The sequence below is a fragment of the Anabas testudineus genome, chromosome 11 (assembly GCF_900324465.2).
Source record: "Anabas testudineus chromosome 11, fAnaTes1.2, whole genome shotgun sequence".
Classification (NCBI taxonomy): domain Eukaryota; kingdom Metazoa; phylum Chordata; class Actinopteri; order Anabantiformes; family Anabantidae; genus Anabas; species Anabas testudineus.
In genome coordinates, this window is record NC_046620.1 from 11,562,954 (window position 1) to 11,585,068 (window position 22,115).

The 22,115-nt window shown below is 41.3% G+C and overlaps 1 protein-coding gene across 1 annotated transcript; it reads left to right on the forward strand.

Moving 5' to 3' along the window:
- Window positions 1-4,010: 4,010 nt before the first annotated feature.
- Window positions 4,011-6,030, forward strand: lratd2a (LRAT domain containing 2a). Its single transcript, XM_026347792.1, has one exon. The coding sequence runs from the start codon at window positions 4,537-4,539 to the stop codon at window positions 5,359-5,361; it is 825 nt and encodes a 274-aa protein (XP_026203577.1). The 5' UTR covers window positions 4,011-4,536; the 3' UTR covers window positions 5,362-6,030.
- The last annotated feature ends 16,085 nt before the right edge of the window (window positions 6,031-22,115 follow it).

Consider the following 22,115-nt stretch of genomic DNA (forward strand, 5'->3'; position numbering starts at 1 on the left):
TCATGTAGTTGTGTTTTTTTTTTTTTTTTTAATGATGAATCCCCTACAGTCGGCACACGATTTATTGCTCACGTTTATCACATGGAAATGTTTCCTCTCTTGGAAAATCTGACAGGAAATTTGACCAGGAATTAGACAAACTGCTTCTTTTTCTTCTTTGTTATTTATCTTTTACAGTAGAAGAGAACACCAAAGATCTTTTTTCCTGTACAATGACTTTTAAACACACTTTTGATTGCTGTACTTTTTTTTTTTTTAATTATAATTAATCTGCCTTATAACTGCCAGCCAATCAGAGAATACCACGTTTGGTTGGTTTGTTTAGTTTTTCTGTTCTTATTTTAGATTTTACAATTACTTTTTCATAATCTTAATGCACTTTTGATTGAGTGTATACAACCAGTAAATTCAACAACTTTAGGTCACAAACCATCTATCATCACCCCTGCTCAAGAATTCAACAAGATTAACCGAGTGTATCTAATTGTGTAGAACGGGAACAGTCAGGTCTGTGTGTTTGACCCAGGCCTGTTGCCACTGTTCCCTGCCAGTATCTCTCCCTGGAGCGGCTCCAGTTTGTGTGCTGTGCAGTGCACTCTTGGCCAGCCCACCACACTCTCCAAGGGATTCTGTTTACACCATGTTTTGAAAAATGGGGTTTGTAGTCTAGAGAGAAGAAGGCACTTCACTTCTCTGTGAAGGCTGTCACACACCCAGGGGATGCAAATGCTAACGTTTTGCCCAGCTTCTCAGAGATGTGATGGCCCAAAAAGCGTCTGAAGTCTGTCATGAATTTTGAGCGTGGCTCCAAGAATATAGAGTACTTTATGTTGCATTTAGAATGGTAACCCATTTTGTTGAGTTTCTTTTGAAGGAATCTGCCTACTGCAGTTTTTGACCTACTTGTTGTTGTTGTTTCTAAAATGTGATGCTGACTTAGGTGAGGTCCTGCTGATGCATGATGACTGTGTAGAAACTGGTGTGTGTGTGTGTGTGTGTGTGTGTGTGTGTGTGTGTGTGTGTGTGTGTGCGTGTGCGCGTGTGTATTGTACACCTCACTCTTGGTATGTTTTTGTACACGCCTACCTTTCACAATAAGATTTCGCCCCTGCCTGTCTATTATCTAGTTGCGATCACTCGGTCAAGATATCCCCCGTTGTGCCCCCAGGTATGCATCCACCACTGTGTTTTAAAAATGCTAGTTTTATATGTCAGCCTATATTTTAGAAAATCTTTGTTGTAGTTTGTTTAATGGGACTGTGACTATCATTAACAGAGTTAAAAATTATGATGCTCTTGTAATTAAATGGGTTAAAAAAAAAAAAGAAGAAAATAACATTCCTTCAACATGCCCTCCTCCGCCATTGTTGCCCCATCCCTCCTCTGCTCCAAATACATGTTATTACAAATAAATATGTAAAAAGTATATGAACATATAAATAAATATGTAATAATAAGATCAAACTCTTCTTTTCTTCGCTGAAAATGTCTGCCAGTTTCATATTTCCTGGTTTGCACTTTGTTTTGTATCACTGATTCCAGCACCTAGTGGCGCTGACATGGAGCCAATCACATTACGTGATATTAGGCCTTACTTGGTAGATGTTTTCCTAGCCAGGTGGAACAGATGGTGTGCAAGACGCAGCGGTCCGGATGCTCTGTCCATCTGCCTCAAGTACACACTTGTTCACCTATCCTTGTAGATTTAAATGGGCACAGTTCTGAAAAGTAATGCCTGATACATGGGTGTAAAACCTTTGAAAATCTATGAAAAACCCACATTTTAAAGTAGAAGATTAAGGCGCCAGTCTGTGACTGGCTGTGCCCCCACTGGACAGGTGGAGTCCTGCCTAATTGACTATGTCTCCCAGGCCTCCCTGCTCCAGTAATTTCCCAGAACCACAAATTACACTGTGACATCAGGGGGCACCAGGGGTGTAAACTGGGTCATGCCACCCGAGGATAAGAAGCTCCAAGAAGCAGTCAAATAGGCTGCATGTCAATAGTTCATTTCCTTCCTAACACCCTCAGCCATGCGCTCATATGAATCCTCGTGCTCTGGAGAAGGTGTAATACATCTTCTGAATTCATTCTGCAGATTTGTTATTTTTGGCTCCCATCATATGCATCGTCATAGTGGGACTGCTGCAAGGCTGAAAGAGGAGGAAAGACAGGAATAGAAGAAAGGGGAAAAAAGGTTTCACACGTACACGGTGCGTGCGAAAATGTGAGCCAAAGCTGATTAAAGGTCAGTGAATGATGAAATGATCACGGCCTCTTGCGTGTTGCATTCTTCTGCTTTATCATCGTTCAATGGAAACTGGACATAGATAGATAGCGTTTCAGTGAATCACATTTTGTTATTGTCATGTCACGACGCTGCAGTTTACAGGATCCACTGTTATATTGAATATAAACTCCATGAGGACTTTGTCCAGAGACATGGAAAGAGCTCCACTAGTGTGGCCACAAATTGTTTCATATTCCTTTGTCCCATCTTCACCCAGAAACCGGCATCAAGAAATTTGATTTGCACCCTGTGACCCAGGTTAAATCTTAGTAAGTGGGGAAAACATTGAGTCGGGATTACACAGTGTAGGAAATGACACCGTGTGATCCTCTCAATCTCTTAATTAACCTGTTAGTCTTCAGAGTGCTGCCTTGAGGTCTCCCTGCTAATCTGCTGATCCTAGTGTATTTCCTGTGCCCTTACCGCCTGTGCAAAATAGAACAATAGTGTTGCAACATCTCGTCAATCATACCCACTGCACTAGATGACTTTCCAGTTGTAACCGGTCTCTCCGTTGGGTCTCCAGCTCACTACAGGGGTCAGAGCCCCGGTTTTACCCTCCTGTTGAAACATTTGGATCTTTCTCTCTCTCTTCTTCTCTGAGTTGAACATTTGTCTTTGACATGCTCTCACCCATGTCAGCATCTCCCCCAGTCTCTCACTCACAGCTTCATCATTTCCAGCACAGTGTTTTCAGACACTGGTTGCTGCAGTGTGTGCCATTTTTGGGGGGGTGCACTGAGGACATTCCCCTTGCCTGTGGGATACAGTGCTGAGAAAATAGCCCATAACTGAGAGCGAGTCCAGGCAAGGCTGCGAGTCGCTACAAACGTAATGGAGACATTATGGTCCCACCAGGAGATGGAGACGGAGCAAATGACTGCACCGCTTCAGTTCATTCAAGGACAGACAGGTGGTCAAATCTGTGAATTACCTGCAGATGTTGGACCCCTCACCGTGCAACTCGGTGTGTTTACTTGTAATTTTGTAATATGGATATATTCAGCTACTAAACCCCAGTTAGCAGTCTGCTGTACTGTGTGTACTGGTAACAATATTGTAAAATATAAAAAAATAAAATAAAATAAAATATAAATATAAAAATACCTATAGAAGCAACTGAAAGATGAATGAGTACAGAAATGCTGGTACTAAAAACAAAGGTGATTTTAATTTAATTAATAAATGAATAAAAACAACAGAAGCATGTGAATCAGAAAGGCTTAGGGTTAGACTGAAGAAGCTACTTGGATGAGTAGCAAAACGTTTCAACTAACTAAAGGAAGTCCAGCTGCCATGACTCAACTTCCAGGTGAATCAGAAAGGAAACATTGTTCTCAGCCTTTGCAGACTGATCTTATCCTTGTTCCACAATCATCCTCAAACTAAATTAACTAAATAAAACTGACTAAAGATGAATAAAATACAAATAACTAACTAAACAATAAACTGAGTAAATAACCAAATAACGAAACAACCAGCCAGGGTACCTTAGAAAAACTTAAAATGAACCAGACTTTCTGTGTTGGCTATGATTAGATCCCTCTGAGAAGACTTGTACTAGTTGTATTACATTTTAATAAAGTCAGTCTATGGATCAATTAAAAAAAAAAAAACGATTTGATCAAAACTACCCAGGAGAAACAAAACGTTTCAAACTGTAAGTGGGTCTTCTCCCTCTAGATGCGGATGTTAAAGATGCGGTGATGAAAATTACGCGCACTTCCGCTTTAAAAGCGGAGCTGTGTGTCGCTGGAGACAGACGCTTCAGAAGCCGAGCTACAGACCTGCCTACAGTTCACCGGCGTCTCTGCTGCACACTGCGCAGTCGGTACGGTGGACGAGTTCATCTGGACATATCTGTCCTGTGTGTCGAGGGTTTGGAGGATTTGGATGTTAACCCTGTGTTTTCCCATCTGACAGTCGGGACGCGGAACTTTACGCAGGGAAACAGTCGGTGAGTCTGTGACGGTTCACCTGAGCTGTTTCACCACGGGCTGAATTTGGGTCCAGTTTTTGTAGAATCCAAACTCCATTCATTGATGGAGCAATAACAGGCTGCCCCAGCTGTCACATCACGCGTGTTCCTATGCGTAATTTGGATTAAAAGAAACCTGTCCGACGGCAGGGGCGAAGGAAGTTTGAACCTATGAGGTTTTGTGACAGATGGTGGCGATGTTAGGCGACTCCTAACAGCTCTCGGCATCAGATCGTGTTACACAGGCTGCTAACAGGTGAGCAGCGGCATGGGGAACCAAATGGACAAGCTGTCACATTTAAGTTACGCAGAAGTTCCCACAGTGGACCCGAACGGAGTGGACACAGAAGAAGGACCTCGGATCGGCGTGTCTTATATATTTTCCAATGACGATGACGAGATGGAGGATGGCTGTGCGGTCGAAGTCACAGAGAAAGACCCGAATCAGGAAGAGAAACAATACGACCAGCGTGACGAGGTGGAGTGCGCCGTCTTCAACAGGGATGAATGCATTTACGAGAAGAGCTCCAAGTCTGCCAACCTGGAGGTTTACTCCCCGGAAAACCTGCTGAACAAATGTAAAGCGGGTGATCTGGTGGAGTTTGTGGCTACTGGTCAGTACCCGCACTGGGCTGTGTACGTGGGAGACTTCCAGGTGGTTCACCTGCACAGAGCCGAGGTGAAAAACAGCTTTCTGACCGACGCGAGTCAGGGGAGGAGGTGCAGGATCGTGAACGACCTGTACAAATTCAAAGCCCTCGGTGCGGACATGGTGGTGCAGAACGCGATGGAACAGGTGGGCTTGAAGGACCGAGAGCTGAGCTGGAGGAACTCCGAGTGCTTTGCTGCCTGGTGCCGGTTCGGCAAGAGGGAGTTCAAAATGGGTGGGGAGATACGCATAGGCAAGCAGCCCTACCGGCTGAAAATATTCATATCGGACAAACATTCGCATGTGTTGGAGTTTCAGAGTTTGGAGGACATGATCATGGAGAAGAGGAGGAACGATCATCTGGGCAGGACGGCCGTGCTGCAGGAGCTGGCCACTCATTTCAGCAGCGTGGAGGAGATCAGAAGTGATCCGGACGCTGACTGATGCCTGCCCCCCCCCCCCCTTCTCACGCCCCTCTATGAATTGCTTTTGCAAGTAGAGTAGCTCGTACCAAACATGAACTGCTACCCACTGCTTTAATCTATAGCAAGCCTTTTACTTTTCATGTGTGTCATCATTTCTACTTGGATGTTGCCGCGTCAGTTCAGTTTTTGGTCCATATTTTCACCAGTTTCTAACCACGTTACTGCCTTAAAGCCTCGATCCTCACACACTGTCTGATGCTAAATGGCCTTAGCAATTATGAATTCAATTATCTGAGAGAAATTGAATTGACTGGATTAGCTGATAGACTTGTTCGGAGCCCCAGCAGCTCCCTCCCTCCCTCCACACACATGCACACACACAGGATGTATAGTTTTCTATAAGATTTCCACTTCTGTCCCAAACTGTCATGATCCTGCAGGTGGAGCTTCTCTCCTCACAGTGCGTCCTGTTAACTTGATGCTCCTGTGGTTTAACTTCATCCAGAAAAGTAAAGTGTCAGAGCTGCTCGCTGAATACAAGAAGGATCCCTCCTGCCTTTAAGGGTAATTCTCACACCAGCACGTCAGAAGCAAATGTTGTGGAGCTGGTCTGTGTTACACTGATCAAAGTCTGTGTTAACTGTACCCCAAGTTCAAGTAAACCATGATCCGTTGTCTCTTTTTGAAATGAGTCGTGTTGTTTACGCTGCTATATTTTATTGCTTACGTCTAACTGCAGACTTAAGACTTACCAAAGCTCTGGGAACAGACTGATGTGTTAAATATTCAGTATTTCTACTGTGTAGTATTCTTCTCTACGACTACCAAAGATACATACTAGTTCTACCAACCAAGTTTCTATACAAGCATGAGGCTCTCTCTGGGTAGATGGACGGTGCCACTTTCTAATGCATTGTCCTGTATAAAGAGTTTATGAGGCATAAACATCCACTTTGATTTGAATTAAACATACTAAAGCTACTAATAGATAACTGCGTACTAAGCATTTATTCATATATTTACTTTATTACATTGAACAAACCAGGAGGTAGAGGTTTTATAACTAACCTATAGCCTTTATAGAAGGATTTTATGTTTTATTTATGGGTTGCGATGACATAACTTTGCTTTCGTGTTTTGGTCTCACATTTAATTCAGTTGTCGCCACGGTAACCTATGCTGCAGGGCTAATCTACCTTGAGGCACTTCAGATTATCAGCGTGTTTAACACCTGCCTCCTCGTCAGTCAGCTCTCTGACAAAAGCATCATTTAGTAATACTGTCGCTGGTTGGGTGAAATATTGTGATGAGTGGGTGCACATAAATCATATCAGGATAAAAGATTAACAGAAGTGTGGCCTACTGCACTATTTTATTTTGCACAGTTTCAGCTTGGTCATAAGATCCTGATTTTAATTACTACATTCAACTAAAAGTGACAAATAGAAAAGTGAAACATAAAACACGCCGAGCAAACAGAAGGAATTTCTGGATGAACAACTTTATACATAATGACAGAATCACAATGTTTGCAGCATTTTCCCACCATCTGCCCACTCTAATGTCAAACTAGAACTTGAGACAAATAACAGGTGGCAAGTTGGCTTTAATATCAATAAACGACATTTTCTTGTTACACATAAATTAATTCCAGGCAGTGGATAAGTTTCACTGCAGCCCTGAAGAACACACAGTGTGGTTTTATAACCTTAATGTGATAATAGCAACATGGCGTTGATGTTCAAGAACGCTCACTGTGCCCTGATGATGCCAATAATAAGCTTATTTATTTATAGCAGTAGAAGTGTGTAAGTTTTTCACTAGTGTTTTTTTTTTTTTAGCCTTGGCTGAAGAAACTCTTATCATGTGATTGTTTGGTTTTGCACATATTTATTCATTCTCCTTGTGAATGTGTTGCTCTCACTGCTAACATTGATTTAAAGATTCCATTTCACTTCAACATACAGGTACAAAGTATGTGAACAACTATAAAAACTTTATAGCGATAGTAGAAATAGTATGTGAACCCTTGGAATTAATTTCTGGTTGAACCCTCCCCTTTGGCAGCAATAACCTCTATAGGTCTATAGCATCTCTGTTGGGTTGAGGTCTGAGCTCTGACTTGTCCACTCCAAAAAGTTTATATTTTTACTGCTGTGGAGTGTCGATGTGCTCTTTGGCAAACTTCAGTTCAATGTTTTACGTACCGTGGACACAGATGTTAACCAGTTCCATCTTCAAATCTTTGGCTGTCACTCGTGGTTGTTTCTTTGCCTCATTGATGAGTGTTTCTTGTGCTCTTGGGGTCATTTTAACTGACTGTCCACTTGTTGGTAGAGTAGCCACAGTCTCAAAGTGTCTCCATTTGTAGATTGTTTATCTAACTGTAGACTGGTGAATTTGAAGTATTTGACATTACTTTATAACCCTTTCCAGCTTCATGTAAATCAACAATTGTTGATCGTAGACCTTCTGAAAGCTCTTTTTGGCGAGATATGGCTCACATAAGAACTTTCTTCTTGTGCGGAACAAACTCGAAAAGTTAGAGTGGTTTTAGTCAGTCGAAGTCCCTCTAGTCTACACCTTCAAATAAAATTTAACTTATGCTAACACCTGAATCTAATTAGCTTTTTTGAGGTCATTTTTCAAAAGGTTCAAATACTTTTTTCAACTCACACTGTGAGGTTTTTATGGTTGTTCTTAATAAAGACATGAAAGACCTTTTTTTATGACTTAGATAAAGATCAGGTCACATTTTATGATAAATGAACGCAGAAAACCATGAAATTTCTAATTGTTCACATACTTTTTCTTGCCACCGTATGTTGAAGTGAAATGGAAAACCAAATGTATTTTTCAACAATCAAAACATTTTCAGTTCACCCACTCAGAATTAAGAATTATTGCATCCGGGCTGCTGTGGCGAGAATGAGGACCACGGCCACTGGAGGAGAAAGTCGACCTTCAGCAAATACAGACAGCTGCGGTGTGGTAGACTCCACATCTGCTCCTTTGTGCCTCAGTGATTACAGTTTTTAATGCAGAACGACTCCATTGTTGCTCGGGATTGTTCCTTCGCAATATAGAACAAGGATACAGTTAACCTGTAGCTGTCTGAACTACAGATTCAAAGACTATGTGAGTACACCCCTGATCAGCATCACAGAAACAGAATTACAAATCCTGTTCATTTAGCTGGTATATTTGTTTTTGGTGAAAACCAAAGAAGAATGAAGGAAGGAAATTTTATATCACATATTTAAGATGACAAATTAATCCATAATGTTGGGATCATATTTAAAAAAGAACTACAACAAAAGCCTACACGCTCTTCATTAATAAGATTTTATTTTGTATTTTTTTTATTTAATTCTTCTTCATTCACATTTCTATAACAGATTCAATCCTCCTGCTCATAAGTCTATACACAAATCTCTGGAATAATTCTTTTAAGTTTTATGTTTTTCATGATTTTGAAAGTGAAGTAATTTCTGTAGATGTCGATAGATGTAGGTGTGAATGAAAGTCATCACCTTATTTAAATCCAAATCTGTGATGTAAAATGGCAACGTCCCTATCCACAGGAAGTTAAAATGAAATATTTTTGTATCACCATCACGGCCATTATTTATGAGTACGATGCAGTTGCTGAAGATGCACAGAAATCCTAAAATTTTTGTAGTGTTTGTCACCATGCGTCGAACTGTTGCTATATAAAAACAGTTGGCTTTGCATTTAAAGTGGCGACACTAATCGTTTTCTCCTTGTGTGAGGTGAGGTTGTGAGATGACTCTGAGTTTTTCTGAGAGCTTATCTCAGATACTGTATGCCGGCCAAAGCCTTTTATTTCAAGCCATATATGACCGGGTAGTAATGTTGATAAAAGAAGAATTATTTAAGTTACTTTTGTTGTTTGTGGTATCACCAAAGTGATGTGACTGGTTTCTGCTGTGAGTTGGGATCATTGCCACGCTGAAAAGTTCCTATCTTGAGATGATAGTTGTCTTGCAGTATCTGAGAGCGCCATGTATAAATGTCATCTTGCACCTTCTGTTGTCTTGCAGCCTCCTATCAGCACTGTGGCAGTTGTGACCAGGTCCACATCAAACAGACTGGACCTCGTCTGATCCAAACTAATTTATTTTGGTTTCATCTGACCAGAGCGCCAGCTGCCATTATTAAGTCTTGCAGTTTCGCGTGGCTTTGAGAGCTCGTCTGTTTTGCGATGCACGGTTGCTGAAGTAGTGAGTTGTGTGTGAAGACATTTTTGGCTTGTGTCCAGTAAAAGATATCATGGTCTATCTCCCATCTAAGTCTCACAGTCTGTTTCTGGGCAGCTATGTGGAGCCATGTTCCATTAGACACTAACATTGAGAAAGTTGGAGTGATGACACATTTTCCTCCAGTGTCTTTTTGTTGACTTCAAGTTGGTGCTAACTAAACCTAATTTCAGCTTAAAAATAATAATCATAAATGGTACATTGTTCATCATTTAACACTTTACACACAGGCATTTTTGAGTTAAGCTGTATACTGTAAGTTGCAATAATCTGTGACAGTTTGTCTTATATAATAACCACAGGAAACTAACGAACTAGAATAGTATTCTACATATGGTGCATTTTGAGATCTGACTTTTTTAGCTACCATATGTTGCATGTCCCAAAGGTGGTTTTGATGTTCCCTGCAGGACAGTAATCAAATTAGGACATGGTAAATCCTCCTCAGGGTCTTGTCAAGCTCAGCTTTTCCTGAGTATATTAGACAGCTTTATATAGAAGCGCGAGTTATTTAACAAGACAGGATTGCAGCTGTGCAGATGTTAGGACTACAGACTGCTGTAGCTGCAAAGAAGGTGAATGTGAGAACATCCTGCATAAGAGGTGCAGTGTAGATAGATGGTGTAACAGGTCTGAACGAAACAAGATATGAATCTTAGTGTGATAAGGCTAGACTGCTGCATTGTTTATGATGTGTGGTTTTGTATGTCTGTGATTTTTGGCCTCAGCAGGTTTAGAAGTTTCTGGATACATCAAATGCAGTGTTGCAACATGCAGTAGCTTGTAATGTCTTAAAACAAGTTGATGTCTTGGTTCTTGCACAAAAGCTGTAGGCAGTTTTTCTTCTACTACAGTTTCATTTGAAACGCCTGAAGAATGTGAAAGCATCTGGTAAAAGACAAGGAAAGGGTTCGACTCTGAAGTCATCTGATCAGGAAAGTCACCGTGTGTCCGTTGACACTTAAACTTTCAAGTTCCAGAGGCTTCGACTCTGTAGTATGAAGGGTGGGCGTACTACAGTCTGAGTGCTCTCACTGTACAATGACACAACAGTCATCCAGCATCCACTGCCAGGCAATTCCTCTTAATGGATTATGAATGCTTAGACAGCAGAGTTAACCCAATTATAATCAACCATCAGTGCCTTAGTAACTGAGGTACTCAGGCCTGCTGCTGCTGTGTAGGTTCAGTTTCTATAGGATGCTGACGAACGGATGAGATAAGTTTCAAGACAACAACACAAACAGATTCATGTCCTACTGTAGCTTAAATCCAAAAACTCGGTGACTAGTAGACAATCAGTGAGAAATATAAAAGTGCAGTTTAACAAGCTGTGGTTTCAGTTTTGTGCTTGTGTCTTTAGCCATGTACAACACATGCAGATGAGTAGATTCACATCAAAACATTAAGAGTCATCAACAGAAAATTGAAAAGTTGTTTGCGAGTTTCATCTGGACTTGGTCCTTAATTTGTCATTCTCCCAGCACAGGTTTGAAAAGAGGAGCTACTCATTTTTCTAATCTGTCATGCAAACACTAACAAAGGAGCACACCATTAGAGACCACATAATTCAGAAGATGTTTGGCTTTTTTTCTTCACATAAAACTCAAAAAAGCTTTTAAGGACTTAAGAGATTGCGGCTAGACATATATGGGAGTTTGTCTTTCTTTTTTTAGCATAGTGTTTTCTATGAGGATTCAGTTAATGTATATAGTTCAACACTGTTTCAGAGAAATACATATAAAACTCATATAAAGCTTGGCAAAAAATAACACTACCAACTAAATAAACAACTGAGCTCTAAAAATATATACGTCAACAGAGAAATGTGTGTTGAATCACAAAACCAAGTGCGCACGCACACACACACACAATCAAACTTGTGTATAACAAAACAAAGTGCAACAAAAGCCCCAATGTAGGACACAACGTGAAGGCCCAACCTAGGCTCCTTTCAAGTGTGATTAAAATTTCAAGCTGCATTGCACACTCAGGATTTGAGTCCTGCTCGCTTTGTGTTATGACCTCTATGGACGAACAGTGAGGCTAATGGGAAAAGGTTTGTTTGATTACACCTGCCATGAATAGAGTGATTAATGGTCAACTACAAAAGCAACACAACCCCTTTTAGATGGCAGTTTTCCTGGCATGAGTCTAGCACACATGCTCGGAAAAACTCTAATCCCCTGGGGGACAACTATAATACTGTGATGCCATAATTGTCTGAACAACAAAAATACTTTGAAAGGAGAAATGACTTAACAGCAAAAAATGAAAGAAAAAAGAGACCGGATTCCAGGTTGCATTGCAGCAAACAATAAAATTAATCAGTGTCATTTTAACAGAGAACATTATAAAACAAACGTGTGACCACTTCCTAGAATTATGAATGGAAGAAAAAGATTTTGACTGAGGTGGAAAAAGTTGCAGCAAAATTCAGTAAGATGCAATGAAAACAATGAAAATAGGCTTAATGAATACATCACATCAGAGTTAGAGAAGGCCATTTATGTTTACTAGACTGGTTGTTTGACTGAGATAATTTTCTAATACCTTAAGGGCTGGGAGGAGCCTAGCAGAGGCAGAGTGGCGTGGATTGTTTCCTCATGCTATCACTAGTTTGATTCTCAGGACTTGCATATTGTAACTTTAATAGAAATGATTAGATATTAAAATCTGCAGCACTTTATGGAACAATAATGAAACAACAATAATGATGTCACATTATTCAAATTATTCCAAGGTGGCTACTGGTAACATTAGAGTCACACAAGATAAACAGGCTACGTTTGCATAATTTATTGTAGCAGTTCCTTTTTAAGTGAACCAAGATACAAACAAAATGCACAGATTTTATAAAATTGGCTTGTTGTATTAGTGTTAATATCTGATTTTATCTTAAAGCTGTTGGTGGAGGTGCATCCAGCCACTTTTTTGACTAGTCTCGGATTCTGAATTACAAATCTGAGGCTGATGTAAATGTTTGTTTCCCACCAGGCTGCTCATAATTATAGTTTAAACAGTATCAAATGAATGTGGCATGTGTGGTGGATTGAAACGCACATTGACTTGAGTTTACTTTAGCAGATTTCCTAGAAATCCACTTAAGATTTATGCTTCACATAGACAGAAATCTGGCTTAATACCCTTTGTTGATGTGCAATTTTGGCCAGAAGTAGCAATTACAGGATCATGGTGAACTGAAACATAGTGTAGGAGTAAAACAAATACTGAGGAGTTGTGAAGTCATCTGACTCTTTAATGTCACTTAAACAGTGCAAACATTAGTTAAAGTGAGCCATCAAAGACTATCTATAAACACCTCTAACGTTTACCGCATGTATTGCTCATCAGTTTTCAGTCTTTAATGTCTCAAGGCGTACTTCTGCTCTTCAGTCCTGTCTTTCTCATTTCCCATTAGGTTTCCCCAAATGTTGCCTGAAGGTCCACAGCTGAGCAGCATGAGATGCAGCAGAGGCAGGTGGCTTCATTGTTCTGCCCGGGCTTTGTTCATCTTCAGTTGTTCTGCTCTTTCCCATGGCAGAACCCGCTGCCAGTGGTTCTTTGGTCATTTTGAGATGATGGGACTTTGTGTTTGCTGGGGGGTTTGCGAGACATATTAATTAAGTTGTTTCAAATGATCCCAATCGGCTTTGATGCAATTAGCATCAGCTAAGTAAACACAAGCTGTAGAAGTCAAGTTTATGTAAAGCTTTTAACAAATAAGTACTTCGATGACCAACAATGATGTCTTCATGTTGGGGAACATTTCACTAGAAGGTCACTTTGCTGGATGACGTGAGGCCTGGAAACCAAAAGCAACAGTAAACAGTAAAAAGCTTTTCTCTTCAGTGTCAAAGCGCCATTAAGTTTCTGAACCGGAAGCACTAGGGGCTAGTCAAAGGACACGGTAGTGCAACACTTTCTCCTTATCACTGTTTAGAGGTGTGTTTATAATCAGGCAGAGATATAATTTAGTTTAAACAAACACTTGAATGAAATGTTTTCCTTACATTTGTGTGTTTTGCAAGGACACCAGACTTCTCCCTTTATGATTTCAGTTTTAACAGCTTCTATCTGAACACTGGACACTCGTGTCACTTAATTTGTCAATCAGTGTCCTCTTCATGATCTCATGACTTCACAGTTGTTCCAACTTGTTTTCTTGTTTGCTCAGTCAAGTGTTCCTGCAGTTCTCTACATGTAAACTTGTGCCCGACAAAGATTAGCCGGTAATACCTCTAGTAACATACTAAGTATGAGCTCATCCTGCATAAGCTTCAGGTCTGTAGGATTTGCAGGCTGCTGCTGGTGAATAACACCTAAATGAATTAAAGCTCTGAGTCATTACCTGATGTTTTGCATAAATTCCAGACTGTGCGAAGTGAAGATGCACTGAGTGTTCTGTCTCTGTCCAGCTTACAAAGAAAAAAGTCCAAGATCAGAACAAAGTGGACTAGACACACTAAGCAATGTGTGAATGACGCTGTATATAACATATCTGTGTGTCTGCCAAGTCTTGGGAACGTATTGCAGCTGAACTATGCTGCTCTACCTCTGCATTTACATCCTCATTATGGCCTCTGTACAAACTGTGTTGGTTTGAATCCCTCCTGGCCACAATCGTTCCAGTGTCTAAAATAATCAGCCTTTTTTAGACTCTCCAGAGGCTGCTTAAAGTAAAGGAGAGCTCACTAGAAAGTGTAACGAGCAGGAAGGAGTTACTCCAAAATCAATTTGCACAGTCCCCCCCCCCCCCCCCCCCCCTTAACAAACAAATTAACAGCAACTTTCATGAGGCTGCCTGAGTAATTACTTGTTCAAAGTGTGATGCTCTCGAAAGCACAGAGATTTGCGCTGCAACACGTTGCCAGTTTTCATATTAGTTATGAATGCACGTGAGGCTTTGTAATGACTGTCATCTGCTCGCTCGCAGTTATTTTCAAACAAAAGGTAATTTTCACTGTTTACTTCAGTGTACTCTGTGATTTCAGTTGCATCTCATTTGCAAAAGTGATGATGGATAACTGTCAGTACCGGTATGGTTTAGATATTAAAGTAGAGCATGCTCTCATAATGGTAAAGGAGAAGCTGTTCTTGTAAATTGTGGTCTTCTTATGTTTTCAAGGTTATTACCCAGATATTACCCAGCTCTTCAGACATTCTGTTGTATTGGATCGGAAGAGCACATGATACAAATAGACCATAATGGTGTATTCTCCAGAGTCTCTGCTGAAACGGAGCATATTGGTCATATAATTTGGATGGCGGATAGTGAGTGTGTAGTAGATGGTTAGATTGGCGAGCGACAGCCCCTCTCTGCTGGGCCGCTGCACACAGCTGAGGGCACGCTCTAACTGGCACATGCCATCTGTCTGGAGATCTGGGGACTAAGGTGTTGCTGCATATGCGCGTAACTGTCATCTTAGTTTTTCAAATCAGAACAGGATGGCAATCGATCACTTTCAAAAACGGATCTCAGCTCGTTTTTCCATTTCTCACTTCAGCAGCTGAGGTCGGGGTTCAGGGAACCTGAGACGGTCTAGGACTGAAGAGTGATAGTGTATAACAAGAAATGAATTTAAATTTTAGGCTTGATAATCTGCTGGGACTCGGATGCCCCATGTGACTTCATCAGCTTCAGGAGCGAGGCAGTCTTGTCTCTCTCTACAGAGAGTAAAGGTTTTGCCTTACCTGTCTGAATAGAGAGGCTATTTGTTCAGGTAGGGTGTCAGTGTGCTGAGCTTCCTCTGCTAATGATTCCACAGGCGGTCGAGGTGCTGTCACTAACAGCTGTGCCAAAAGAGACAATTGACTCCTCTGGCACGGTACAGAAATCTGCAGAGTTTTGACTGTAGTGACACTGTGTCACATGACATATCAGTGCTCATGAAATTTTACTCTCTCCTGTTTAAAAGCTCTTGGCTCTGTTCTTCATGATCTCTCGTCATGTCCGGGGAGGGCATTAGACCAAATGAGCATCCTCGTACTAATTGCCACTCATTTGCATAAATGTGTGGCTTCCAGATGCCACGAGCGCTGCAAGCACGGATAACAGCTGGCTCGGTCACCTCTCTGGCATGTGTAAGTGAACTCTGACCTCCGTTCCCAATCTAAAATTTAATTCTAATACCTAACTTTAGAGCAGCTACAGTCAATGTTTAATATGGAAGCAGTTGCTTGTAGTGACCAACCCATAGATATCGATCCCCGGACTCTGTAGTTTATCTCTCAGCTCATTGTTTTGGATTTATTAACTGTAACATACCCACTTTACTCTCGCTCATGTCACTGTGTTGCCTGTTTCCACAGAGTATGACCTAAAAATGTACCATGAACCACCTGTTTAGCACCAAACAGGCAAATTTAGCGACTTGCAGGGGAACATACGGGAGGACAAGCAGTTTAATAGACTGGTATTTTTCTCAGGATTTAGTGAGTGACAGAGCTGAAAGAGGTGAATATTGGAGTTACATTTGCCAGAAATCAGTTATTGCAGCTTTTAGAGCTCTGTCAACATCAGTGGATGAAATGAGAAGGCTGAACCTCATTATTTCCTAATCCAAACTGTGTTACGAGTGAGGGTAGAGGATAAATTGTCAAAGACACCGTTTCAGATGTGTGCCTCTGGTGCTCACCATGCGGTCCAGCTCCCGCACAGCTGCCAGGCAGGAGCAGAGCCCTTTTCAAATCCTAACCTTGAAAAGCAATACTCACCCAAGGCTGGTATGCTGGAGAAAATGAGTCTGACAATAAGGCTTAACCGGGATAAAATAGTCATATCTGCAAGTCATTTCAGAAATAACATATTTAATAAAAGGACATTTCAAATAATAGTCAAGTATCATATGTTTAGTGAGACGTCATTAGAAACACTGTTTCACATTAAGGTGTAGTATTTGTATTTCCTCATAGACAATCAGAAGCTTTTAATGTAATTTTTAATAATTGTTTTTTTCCCCAGTCTGCGGAAAACACAGCAGGATTGACAGTGTGTCAAGTGCTGGGCGTAATATTGTTAATGTAAATGAAAAGGTTTAAGCTGCAAAATCTGTACCAGCACTAAATCTAAGATCAGGATTATAAATTGGTGCATAAACAAGAAGCAAAGCAACGTAAATATCATTGTAATCTCTTCGGTCACCTGCTGCAAAGTGAACAGAACCAAACAACCTGAGTCGACCAGCAAATGAACTATAATTCACTTTGGTATTTACCAGAGGTACACTAACCCTGGTATTAATATTCACAGTGTGCGTAAAGCCGAGAATAATGAGCTCACACTCATGAGGTGCATATTCATCACTCTCTGCCTGGTGGGTCAGCCATAGCAGAGGAAATTCCACTGCTTCAAGAGGCTTGATTACGATAATAACAGCAGCACAGAAAACAAAGGATCAAGTCAGATGCGTGGGGAATGTACGGCTTGAGAGCCTTATTCTGATTAACACAAGGGTGTTTTAGCAGCATGTAATATTAGAGGGAATGTTAATAACAGTGTGAAGAGTCACGCAGTGCCACGATTCGAAAAACACCAAGTGTGCTCCAATTACGCTGCCAAGTGCATATAATTCACATGATTTTATTTAGAGCTCACTATGTTTGGCCCTGATTGTTCATGATGTTGATGTTAAACGAGGGTACTGAGGCTTTCCGCCATACTGGAGGGTAAAAGTTCAACAGTTATGCAGCTTTTCATATTCACTCTATCTCACTGCAGCACATAGAGGAATCATATCTACTTCATCAGGAAAACACAAGGGAGCCTGCAGGCTGAGACGCTCAGCCAGCCACGTTGTTTGGAAGAACAAGGAAATGTCCTGTTATTGTTTTCTTTGTTGCGACTGAGGCTCGCTCGATTTTATTCCGGTAATTTGGTTTTTATTTCATTTTTATGACAAGCAGTTGCGGTGTTTGTTTCGATAAGTGCTACGCTATAAATAAGCTTCATCGTGAGATTATTATTGTCCTCAGATAGACTGCCATGAGTCAGTCATCACATTGAGTGTCTCTTTTCGCAGGAAGCTGAATTCATAGCTCAGTATGAGTGTGGCTGAGCTCTCAGGCTCAGCAGGAAGCAGGTTATGAACCCAATCATTAGGGAAAAAATGTCACTGTGTATATGTGTGTTTTTGAAAAGACTGCATAGGGGTACGTTCTCAGAGGTCGAACAGAAAGATGCCATCAAGGTAACTTACCTGTCCTTGCATGCCTGAGGCTTGTACTGTACAGGATGCAAGTCTCACTTTCCCCATACCACTGCCTCAACTCATCAACTTCTCACTTCAACAGCGGCTGTACGTGTCAACCAAAAGAAGGTCCTCATGTTTGCGGAGGTCAAAGTCATCTGTCAGACCAGCAAGATGGCTGGCTGACTCCACCGGGGTAATTGGTAGCAATGCTGCCTTCTAGGAAAAGCTTGACAAAAATCTCCCCGTGTGTCAGGGATGTTTGTTCGGGGAGCGTAGGTTGTTGCTCCTGTAATGGCTCGATGTGTTGAGAAGCAAACACACTGAACGTGACAGCACCTGAAAGAGACACAATCACAGATTGTAGCAGTTGCTCCAGATAAAATAACCACTACATATTGTAGCTTTTATCTGCCACCCAAGTGGCCAGAAAAGTCAACAGTCATGCAAATGACAGGTATAATGAATGGTGTGTAAAGAAAGGTTTTATCACTGTTAACGGGTATGCATGACTCAAAAGGCAGTTTGAAATGTGACATATTTGTGTCTTAGAAATCACACCTGGAGATGTTTTAGCTCCAGGCGTAGGATAACTTTCAATCACATTTCAAGGCCATTTCCATGGTTGCCAGGATACAGACCTTCATACAAGGAGAAGTTCCAGTCGGGCTTCATGAGCAGACAGCTGAGTCAAGCAGTGGAAATCAGGGAGCTAGTTTACAATATCAGCCTTAATTCATCTGTTGTAACTTTGCCAAGGAGGTTTTGTTTTTGTTCTCTTTTGTAAATTTGGGAAGACTGTTACCTAATGACTTAGCTTTAGTGGGCATGCACACATAAACACATTAAGCGAAACGGTAGAAAACAACCTTTTATAGTGAGTAATTCACCAGGAATGTGCACTTGCACATATTCCACTAGCCAGTGCAGCACTGGATGATGCCACATTGGGTTTCAAAAAAGTTCAGCCAGTGCCAAATTTGGTCTAGACATGATCTTAGTTTTGAAATCAGTTTCACATCTTCTGTGCACCAAACAGGATGCAGACAAAGTTTAGTGCCTAGTCGGTGAAGATCGTCAGCTCGTGATACAAGTGTTTCTCTCAGAGAGGAAGACAGCTCTAAAATCTGAGTGAATGTTGGACTTGCAGTTTGTTTTGATGCCCATAAGTGCACAGAAAAAGACATTACAGCCATTTTAAAATAACTTATATTAGAATAATTACAGGTCTTTCTTTAAAAATATTGTTTACTTTACTAATAAACTAACTGTATGACTCACCTTTACAGTTAGACGTCTGCTTAGACCTGCACCTTTTAATCCTCACAGTGGTGTTTGCTCAGTGGTAAAGTGGTCAAAGGGCACAGCACTCGTTTTCCTCTGTCTCCTTTAAAACGCCTCTAAAGGCAGAGCCAGTTATCGTTTGTAAGGTGACGCTGACTGACCCCCAAAGATTTCCTGTCCTAAGTGATAGAAAACCTTGAAGTCATAACTCCATTAAATAAAGTCTGACCTCATCTTTGTTTCATACAGGGGGAGGTTTTGGCCTGCAGAATGAAACCAGTGTCTTCTCATGTCTATCATTACCCCTGCTGTCTCTAAGAATGAATTGTTACCTAAATCAGATGAACACAATCTCCAGGACTTAAATTATATATACATTTAAATGTGAACAGAAATGCTTTTTGAAACTAGTGATGGATTTTCTTGATTTTTCTTGGCAGACAAAGCAATGTCAGTGTGGCACATAACTTAGCTCATCAAGTGTACTCTGGTGATCTTCTCTCTGCAGGGCTACTGGTTATATTCTTGTTTGCTTATGACTTTACCAAGAAAAACAACATAAAAAGGCAACAAACATCAGGTTGGTCATGCTGCGATGTTTCTTAGCTCTCCTCTGGACAGATGCACCAGCTGAGAATCTTTTGACTTTGGTGTGATTGAAGGTCTGTCTCAACTTTTTTGATTTTACTCAGCAGGAAGGTATTGGACTGCAAGATGAGCAGGGAGCTCAGAGGCCCTGAGCAGCTGCGGGAAATGGCTCAGAGAGGTGCAACCTTCAGGCAAAGTGCAGGAAATGGTGGGCTTGTGGGATGCGGATGCTCGGAGGTGGTCTGTCTGACTGGAAAACACTTCAGTAGACACCTGCATCCCTCTCTCCATGTCATCTCATTCCCTCTTCTTTGGTTCAGTTGAAATTGGAGGAGAGAGTTGTAGTAGGAAAGACAGTGGCAAAGGTAGGGAATTGGGGGGATAATCAAAATCAGGGTGATTACTTGTTGATGTTTATCAGGTATAACCTGATGTTTGATATCTTAGCTTTGTGTGTTACCATGTTCAATTTTCTTAAATATTACTAATAACATGATAATGACAGACAGAAACAGCAGTTTTGAGATTGGCTGAAATTTGGGTGGAGTGGAAAGAGAAAATCTTGCCCCTGATCTGAGCTGGCAAACACATAAGAGAATGAAGAGGTTTTTCTGTGACGTGAGATGATGGGAAACATTGGAGAGTCTCTGTGCAGCTCCTGGGAGACAGATCAACACCTTGTGTACACGCAGCCCACTCATGGTGACCATGGGGACAGTGTTTAACAGGAAGCTAGAGGCTGTATTCCTTCAAGGCTGCTATTTATTTTGTCACTACTACACTGCTTACACAGTGGAGGAAGTTGGGTGTGTGAGGCAGCGTTTCCCTTTGAATAGAAGAAGCATGTAGAAGTGTAGATGAGACGTTCACAATGGCTGGACCTTTGTGTGCTTTAATGTGATGTCTCATAATGAATCATCACTTATTTCTGCATTCAGTTTTCCTTTTTTCCTGCTTCAGTTTGCAAATGTGTCTTGAAACGGACTTTCTATTAACCTTAACCTTCAGCAAATAGAAGAGAAACACAACACATAAATCATTACAAATGTAAATCCACTAATAACATAATTTGGCACTTTATGTACTGTATGTACTGGCCTTAAAGTATACATGTTAATGCTTAATTTAGGGGCTATTTTTTATTCTTTAACTCCACTGATCCAAGATGATATGATTTTCAAGTTGCAAGATAAGTGCAAATACATGTTATAATGCTGTTTTATGCAAGAGCACCATCCTTGAGAGGAGAAAGGCTCCTGTGTCTTTAGGGCCCCCTTTTCCTAATCCCACTCACTTCTGATTGGCCAGCCTGTCAAAGTGTTCCTGTTGGCCTACCTATGGCCGAGCCCACAATCCTGCAGCTTGTGAAAAAGTCATCTGTGAAATGCTGTGAACAGATCCCCTGCTAACAGCTGACAGCTAACCTATGCATATGGCACAGTGTGTGTAGAGCCCGTTACGGATGACCAGTTGTGAAATTCTACATCGCTTAACATCAGGTTGTTGAAGAACTCTTCAAAGTGAATTGGCCAGACTGAAACCTAAGCATTTCATTTGCTGCCAGCATGCAAACATATGTTTATGTCAAGCTTTAGACCTCTGACTATGTGTAACATAGACACCCAGCTTTTCTGAAGTATACACACTATGTAAAGCATAATATGACCCGTTTAACCTTTGAGTTCCTTAGCTTTGTGCAGCTCAAGCTTGTAAAGTAGGAGTGCACTTGGATAATGGTTTCGTAAGCTTCCTGACGTGCTGAGATGCTCTCCAGCGCAAACGTAATTACGGCCTGACAGCGGGCAGAGGCCCGCACAAAGGCCCGATAATCAGAGGCTGGTGATCGGAGCATGCAGCTCGTGAACAGGAGAGGCAGTGACGCTGAAAAGTAATTAAAGTCACCCGCAGAGTGGAGCCATGCAAACTACACTCCCAGCTTGCCACAACACCCCTTCTTGACTTCTCACTGTTCTTTTATTCTCGCTCTCCTCATTCTTGTGCGCTTTTCATTCAGAGTGTACATGCCTCCCAACCCTCGGCTATTTTCCTCCAAACTCCTGTCTTGCTTTCTTCTCCTCCTGTTCATGATTCCTTTAGTCTGAGTGTTTCGTTCGCTCCCCATTCGTAAAGCGCTGTTGTGCTAGTTTAAAATTCCACGTAGCTTAAATACAACACACACTTGTCTGTGTGTTAGTTCTGAGTGTGGTTACATGTGTATTCCTGTATCGCTGCACCTATAATGTATGAGCTCATGCACATCCTCTTAGATCTCTCAGATATAGCTTTCCTTTTTAAAGGTGGGGTGTCTAATATTACTTGCCGTGCACGCTGCAGAGTGTGAGCTTATCTCCAGCTAAGCCTTTGTGCTATGCAAAAGAGTGAAAGATTACCCCTTTCACTGCTCCTGCTGTTCCGAATCCCCTGGCTCACCC